Consider the following 8,864-nt stretch of genomic DNA (forward strand, 5'->3'; position numbering starts at 1 on the left):
CATCTCCATAAAACTTCTGACCAAGTTTGGTGAAGATCGGATGTAAACTACTTGAATTAGAGAGCGGACACCATAATGAATGTTAAATAACACACTAAGTGACCCTGTGACCAAGTTTTAGGCCCGGAATGGCCCATGTTCAAACTTGTCCTAGAGATCATTTAGATAAAACTTGTGACCAAGTTTGGTGAGGATTGGATGAAAACTACTTGAATTAGACAGCGGACAACATGGTGAGGTTTAAAACGCACTAAGATACCCCATGACCTAGTTTTTGACCCGGCATGACCCATATTCAAACTTGACCTAGACATCATCTAGATACAACTTCTGACCAAGTTTGGTGAAGATTTGATGAAAACTACTTGAATTAGACAGCGGACAACATTTTGATGTTTAAAACGCACTAAGTGACCCCGTGACCTTGTTTTTGACCAGGCATGACCCATATTCAAACTTGCCCTAGACATTATCAAGATACAACTTCTGACCAATTTTGGTGAAGATTGGATAAAAACTACTTGAATTAGAGAGCGGACAACATGGTGAGGTTCAAAACACTTAGTGACCCCTTGACCTAGTTTTTGACCCCGCATGGCCCATGTTCGAACTTGACCTACACATCATCTAGTTACAACTTCTGACCAAGTGTGGGGAAGATCGGATTTAAACTACTTGAAATAGAGAGCGGACACCATGCTCAATGTGTAAAACGTACCCTGTGACCTAGTTTTTGATCTTGCATGGCCCATGTTCGAACTTGGCCTTCAGATCATCTAGATAAAACTTCTGATCAAGTTTGGTGAAGATCACATGAAAACTACTTGAATAAGAGAGAGGACACCATGCTGAATGTTAAAAAACGCACTAAGTGACCCCGTGACCTAGTTTTTTACCCGGCAAGGCCCATGTTCGAACTTGGCCTTAAGATCATCTAGATACAACTTCTTATCAAGTTTGGTGAAGATCGGATGAAAACTTCTTGAACAAGCAAATTGGTTGAATTGATATCCCCGCCTATATACTTCTGGACACAAAAGTGTTATATTTGACACTAAAAAAGCATTTTTTTGAAGATACAAATGGCCATAACTCTGTTATTATCAGATGGTGTACAATGCCATTTGGCATGCATCATCCTATTATCAATATATATACTCATACCAAGTTTCAATGAAATCCGCAAAAGCACTTCCAAGATATGGCTCCGGACACAAAAGTGACGGACAGACGGACAGCCAGACGGACAGCTGGACAAGGCCAAAACAATATCCCTCCGCCTCTGGCCGGGGATATATACTCGTAGTAAGTTTCAATGAAATCTGCCAAAGCACTTCCAAGATATGGCTCCGGACACAAAAGTGCCTATAGTAAAAAGCATTTTTTCAAGATACAAAGGGCCATAACTCTGTTTTTAACAGATGGTATACAATGCCATTTGGCGTGCATCATCCTCTTATGCATATATATACTCATACCAAGTTTCAATGAAATCCGCCAAAGCACTTACAAGATATGGCTCTGGACACAAAAGTGCCTATAGTAAAACGCATTTTTTCAAGATACAAAGGGCCATAACTCTGTTTTTAACAGATGGTGTACAATGCCATTTGGCATGCATCATCCTCTTATGCATATATATACTCATACCAAGTTTCAATGAAATCTGCCAAAGCACTTCCAAGATATGGCTCCGGACACAAAAGTGCCTATAGTGAAAAGCATATTTTCAAGATACAAAGGGCCATAACTCTGTTTTTAACAGATGGTGTACAATGCCATTTGGCATGCATCATCCTCTTATGCATATATACTCATACGAAGTTTCAATGAAATCCGCCAAAGCACTTCCAAGATATGGCTCCGGACACAAAAGTGCCGGACAGACGGACGGACGGACAGCCGGATGGACGGACAACGCCAAAACAATATCTCTCCGCCTCTGGCGGGGGATAATAAGAGAGCGGACAACATGCTGAATGTTTAAAACGCACTAAATAACCCCGTGACCTAGTTTTTGACCCAACAAGGCCCATGTTCGAAATTAGCCTAGACATCATGTAGATACAACTTCTGACCAAGTTTGGTGAAGATCAGATGAAAACTACTTGAATTAGAGAGCGGACAACATGTTGAATGCTTAAAACGCACTAAGTGACCCCGTGACCTAGTTTTTTGACCTGGCAAGGCCCATGTTCGAACTTGGCCTAGACATCATCTAAATACAACTTCTGACCAAGTTTGGTGAAGATCAGATGAAAACTACTTGAATAAGAGAACGGACAACATGCTGAATGTTTAAAACGCACTAAGTGACCCCGTGACCTAGTTTTTGACCTGGCAAGGCCCATGTTCGAACTTGGCCTAGACATCATGTAGATACAACTTCTGACCAAGTTTGGTGAAGATCTGATGAAAACTACTTGCATTAGAGAGCGGACACTTAATACGGACTGACAGACAGACCGACCGACCGAAAAGTTCACTCCTATATACCCCCCTAAACTTCGTTTGTGGGGGTATAAAAATGCTTTAGACTGATGGTTGTTCAAGTCCATAAAGATATTTAAACTGAAATGAAATGATTAACAGTTTACAATGACAACTATCAAAATCTCTAAATTGATACTTTGCCCCAAGTTAACTTCTTTTTTTAGAGACAACCAACATAAGTCTCTTATTACATCCTATAAAATTGTGTTAAAATCATAACTGCAATCAAAACAAGGGACAAAATTGTCAGAAAACCAGGTTTTCAATTTGAAAAAAAAGTATGATAAAGGGAGACAATTCAAAATGTGAATTGTTACCCCTTATGTCAAATTCAATCTATTTTTACTCGTGGCGACCTTGATTTCAATTTGGAAAAAAAAGTCGGATAAAGAAAGACAACTCAAAATGTGCATTGTTACTGATTGTTCATAGTTACCCCCCATTGTTTCAAATTCAATCTATTTTTAGTCGTGGCGACCTTGACCTTGGAGATATCGACGTAATTCTTTCGCGCGACACACCGTCCAATGATGGTGAACAAATGTGCCAAATGATTTAAAAATCTCACAATGAATGACATAGTTATGGCCCGGACAAGCTCATTTATGGCCATTTTTTACCTTTAAACTCAAAGTGTGACCTTCACCTTGGAGATATTGACGTAATTTTTTCGCGCGACACACCGTCTGATGATGGTGAACAAATGTGCCAAATGATTTTAAAATCTCAAAATGAACGACAACGTTATGGCCCGGACAAGCTTGTTCCGCCCGCCAGCCCGCCCTCCTGCCGACATTCGCCAATCTAATAACCATTTTTTTCCTTTGGAAAACCTGGTTAAAAATATTTCTAGTGATTATCTGACAAACTTTTTGGCACCAGATTATGTAATATCATCTTTGAAACATGGACAATAAAATGTATAATTCACTATGAAAAAAGCGGACGAAAGATACTCTTTGTAAATCATACTTTAGAAGATGGAATCAGAAACTCAATGCTCATTTTGCTGACATTACATACCCGGAGTTTAGAAAGTAGCAGACGCACAGTTGCTCAGGCAGCAACTCAACGATACGCTTGGCATAGGCCACCTGGCAATCGGACAGAAAGCCGTAGCATGTGTTGAGTTTTGTCATCTGTTCCTGACCCGCAGTTACCACGTGTGGATGGCAGTGCCCGACTGAAAAGTGTTGTTGTATTATCAGTAAATACTTAAATCAAACGAGCCTTGTTCTTGGAAACCTTGACATTAATTGCTTTGTGTTTTTATTCAGTTGCCTTAATTATCTTTCTAAATCAAGTTATCGAAAACATGTACAGTCCAACCTGCCCGAGGGACCGCCTGTGAATAGCGACCACCTGTCAATAATGACCACATTGATTTTTCCCCGAACAATGTCACTATATATTGTACATGCGAATAACGCCCGCCTGCCAACAATGACCAGCGACCGCCATTTTACATTCCCAAAGTTGATTTTGATAGCTAACAACGACCACTTCAACGACCAGCGACCAACATTTTACATTCCCAAAAGTCGCTTGACTAACAAAATCGTTTTAATTATCATAATAAAACGTATTATAACGAATAATTTGGATTTGACAAAACAGCATACATTAACTTTTTAATACAATTGTAATGATATTTTTTGCAGCATTTTCTATTAAACGTTGTACGTTGTCATCGGTTTGCAAAATAAAAAATCTTGTATTCCTTGAAAGAGGCTAACAACGACCACTTCAATCATAACAATGAACGATTTCACTACTGTCAATAAAACAATGGCTGCCATGATGCTGTGATAGTCACGTGATAAACATCTTACTAGTGCACTGGTCGGTCGCTATGGAGATATTGGCATATGACAGTTTACTTAACTCAATAGCAGTTTTTTGTTTATTTAACACACATCGCTAATTGGCAGCCACCTGCTTCTTTTATGCATTTGACAGTTTGTTGAAAGTGTAAGAAGTTGCCTTTTTATTTTAGTTGCTTGCGATTAAGCCAATAAGGTACTACTTGCCGAAAAATATGAAAGAAAAGTTTGGGGCTTACATCAACTCATTAAGGAAATTTACAGATTCGTTACAATTACGACGCCAATTACAGTAACACACATACATTTTGATTTTCATTCCTTTCTTAAATTTTTCCATGATAGGACGTGCATAAATTATAGAAAAAAAGTAAATTGTCAGTTAAATTTAACCATTATGACACCCGAGCGTAAGTTCTTGACGTTGGATGAACGCGTTACTGCGATTAGTATGTTAGGCAAAGGAAAAGGTTGTAGGAGAGTGGCTAATGATCTTGGTGTAGGCAAGACTCAAATCCAGAACATTCTGAAGCGGAAACTGTGTTTTCAATCCTTTATTACATTACGCATGCATTAGTATTCCCCTATTTAAACAATAGAGCATATACGTAATTAAGGTACCTGGTAAAGCCTACTAGCATATTTTTCAAAGTTTCAAACAACCCTGCCAATAAAGACCACCTGTGGACAAAGACCACAACGACCAAATCCCTTGAGTGGTCTTTGTTCACAGGTTGGACTGTACATGTAAGAGACTAGTTTACCTAACTTTTTTAACAGAATATCTCACATTAATAAAACTAGCTGAGCTTAAAAAACAAAATATATATGAAGACATTAACAATCTGAGTCATCATTTTAATCTAAAATCAAGACCACTGTGTCACAAATTACTCTCTCTCTCTCTACTACTGTCAAACAAATACGAATGTTATATGTTACCATGCGACACATTGTTGATGCAGTCCAGATACTCATTCCCCGAGTCATCATACATGTACTGTCTGGAGGCACGTACAATCTTCAGTGGGGAGACCTCATAATGCAGCTTACATGATTTACTGAAAAAACATTTCCACTACCAGTAATAATTATTATAATTTAAAAAATCTTATTTAAATGCCTTCAAGGCTTCATTTTTTTTAAATGCCCAATACATATGGTTTCACATTTATTAAAAAGAGGCCTTTAAATGGGAGATGGAATAATGATGGAATAAAAGCCTATATAAAATTTTCTTGACTTGACTGGTTACAGGTAGGACCTATGATTTTTGGTTTTTATTCCATCATTAATCCAATATGTAAACATGTTGTTTAGACACAAATAATTATTCCTTAAAAACAGCTAGAATACCTTCTTTCATGCTACTTACTTACACAAAAGCCAGTTTTGATAATAAAAAAAATTATTTTGCATATTGTAATAGAACAGTCTGATGAAGAGGTTTCTTTCATTAAAAGAATTGACACTGTACATATACATTTAAAAACCTTATGTCGTGTGAACGAAAGTGCACAGTTGCATTGATTTAATGATCAACTTCAACACAAGTATAGTTTGTTTAAATTTCAATTTTAACAGATCTTTTTATTCTATTTTCATACATGCCAGAATTTTTCAGGTCCAAATCGGGACTTTCCATATAAAATTGTCGGGACATTTTACCAAAAAGCGGGACACCTAAAACGATCAATCATTACACCTTTTCTATATACTCAACAGTCAGTATATTACTTACAAAAACTCTAAATTTCTGCCCAATCTTGACGATAAATGTGTGTTTAGAATTTCGTGAACACAGACGTCCTCTATTTTCCGGAAGTAAACACACTCCATAAATTAAAATGAGGGGTATCCCCGTATGCCTCGATTTGACATCCAATTGGTACAGGGATATCCCCTTGAACATATGTAAATTGCATGACACGATGTGAGTGCATCAAGCACTGTTCTTATTCAACCAATCGTAAATTGACTCTAAATTTAGATTGATGCAATATGTACAAACTATTTTCTGAAAATCAGTCGAAAACGAAAGGTAATTTGTGAGAAACATCAATGTATATTGGTCATCATTCAATTTGTTTGATGTACAAAATCGGTGTTTTGACAGGATTTATAACCTTAGGTTGTATAATACACAGGATAAAAGTATCATTGGACTTGATTGGGCCATGAAATACAAACGCAGGTGGCGTTAATTTCTGTACGATACATCTTTCGATAGCAATTTGCGACCCAAAAAAAACACAAAAAAACAACATTTTTTTATACTTTAAATACACAAGTTAACCTGATCCAGTGTAGAAACTATAGCATATTGCATAATAAGATTATCTTTGGCCATGAATTTGTTTTAAAAACAGCAAAATATGTTGAATAGATTATTTAAGACTTTCCTTATTTCCCCCAAAATCCGGCGTTTCGCGCGATTTTTCCCCCCGAAATCCGGCATTTCGCACAATTATTTTCCCCCTCAAAAAAGGCCAGGCCCATTCCCCAAAATCAGATAAAAACTCCTGCATAAAAACACCATGGTGTGAATGCTGATTAAATCAATAAGTTGCAGATAAATCGCTGATAAGGTGTCAAAAACAACACTGGTGCACTCGAGTAGTAGAAGTGGGTTGTTAATTGGGGGCAAAAAAGGGATTAGCGATGATAAGTTTTAGCCAGTAAGAGCTCGAAAAGCGAATTTTATTGGGAACTTATAGACCTTATATTGTTTTTAACGAATGTCGGGACAAATCGTCTCATATTGGGATGCCGGGACAAAGAGCCCAAAAGCTGGACTGTCCCGCCGAGAGCGGGATGTCTGGCATGTATGTCTATTTTAAACATTTACTTTAACATGTCGAAATAATCTTTCAATTTGATTTCTGTCCGATCTTGATCAGTCTTTAACTCTTAAATATAAGTGCGTAATCTAATCAAATCAAAATTTATTTATTGTCGGTATGAAATAACATGTATATAACATAAGCTATATATAGCTGTTGGTAGCTGTTTACCGACCTAAAATAACAAAACTGACTCGTTTCATAATGTCTTTTTAATGAAAATAATTTATTCGGCTCAAAATCCAAAAGCACAAACCCAACATAATTCCTCCGCATTTTTAACGTTTGCTTAAACGTCTGTAGTTCTGGATTTTCTGGCATTTTGTCCGTTTTCTTCGAAACTTCTTTAACTTACATAATAATGTTAATGTTGTTTTTCACGGATGAAAATTGACACTGTTGTTGTTGTTCATAATCAAAGGCTACATGCCACTATATGTCGGAAACGTAGAGCATACAATAGTTATAATGGTACCCAATCATTACTAACTCCAGTTATATGACACTTTCGTATCGCAGAGTTCTCAGTCTTTTATTGTCGATTGTATATGTTATAATGATGATTTTTCCAGGCCTTTCTCAGTACATACGCGTATTGAGAGACAATATTATGATCTACATCTACATCTAAGGTATACTCCCGAACAATCAATCATGATTATAATTAGGAGGCGCGTTGTCAGGGGAACCAGTGTTAGTCAGTTAAAAAGTGCATCTAAAAGAGAAAGTATTTGAGATATATACAGTAAAGTAAGAATATTCCAGAAGTGCAGTGTTAGGTTAAAAAATAAAATAAAAACAGGGGCTACAAACTTAGAATTTAACCTCCCAGAGTCTCGTTTTGAAGGAATCGAGATTGGGGCTTGATTTGACCATGTATGGAAGACCATTCCAATACCTTATAGTTCGGGGAAAGAAGGAGGTCATGTGATACTGGGTGCGTGATTGGGGGATAAAAAAGTTTAATTTTCTTGTAGGGGTAAGGTGACAGTGATCCACGTTGACTAGCTGGTGTTGGATTTTATATAACATGGTGAGGGAGTTGGTCACGCGGCGTTGGGCAAGGGTGTTCCAATGAAGGGTCTGTAACATAAGGGTGACAATACTGGTGTATGAAAAGTCATTCATGACAAACCGAGCTGCTGCGCGTTGGACCCCTTCTAGTTTATTTGCCAAGTAGTTTTGCCAGGGATGCCACACAACTGAACAATATTCAAGTAGTTGGCGTACGTACATGGTATAGGCAGCTTCCTTAACCTTGATATTTTCGGTCCTAACATTTCTCTTAATGAAATGGAGGGAGTTTTTGGCCTTAAGGGATATATTATTAATGTGCTTTGACCAGTTTAAGTCCTTAGTTAGGGTTACCCCAAGGTAATTGGCATTGACAGTTGACGTTAGTTCGATATTATGGAGGTTATAGGGGAATGTGATGGGGTTTCTTTTTCTAGTTACACGTAACACCTCGCACTTATCAGGGTTAAATTCCATTGCCCAATCTTTTTCCCATTGTTCTAGTTGGTAGAGGTCATTTTGGAGTTGTACTGAATCGGACTGGGACTTGATTGTCAGGTAGACTACAGTGTCGTCAGCAAATAACCAAGCATTACTTTTTGTGCTGTCAGGGAGGTCATTTATATATGTCAGAAAGAGGCAGGGACCTATGACTGGCCCTTGTGGGACACCAGACATAACCTGGAGTTCA

General features: G+C 37.7%; 1 protein-coding gene across 2 annotated transcripts in view; it reads right to left on the reverse strand.

The window, feature by feature from the left end:
* Positions 1 to 7,572, reverse strand: part of LOC127868153 (5-phosphohydroxy-L-lysine phospho-lyase-like) — a 40,641-nt gene extending 33,069 nt beyond the window's left edge. For both annotated transcript variants that reach the window (XM_052409782.1, XM_052409783.1), the window contains exons 1-3: positions 7,416 to 7,572; positions 5,259 to 5,377; positions 3,517 to 3,676 (exon numbers count right to left, since the gene is read on the reverse strand). In XM_052409782.1, coding sequence (XP_052265742.1) covers positions 3,517 to 3,676; positions 5,259 to 5,377; positions 7,416 to 7,480 — 344 coding nt within the window. In that variant the 5' untranslated portion in view covers positions 7,481 to 7,572. The remainder of the gene's footprint in view (positions 1 to 3,516; positions 3,677 to 5,258; positions 5,378 to 7,415) is intronic.
* Between the last annotated feature and the right edge of the window lie 1,292 nt (positions 7,573 to 8,864).

This window comes from Dreissena polymorpha, chromosome 2 (assembly GCF_020536995.1).
Source record: "Dreissena polymorpha isolate Duluth1 chromosome 2, UMN_Dpol_1.0, whole genome shotgun sequence".
Lineage (NCBI taxonomy): Eukaryota > Metazoa > Mollusca > Bivalvia > Myida > Dreissenidae > Dreissena > Dreissena polymorpha.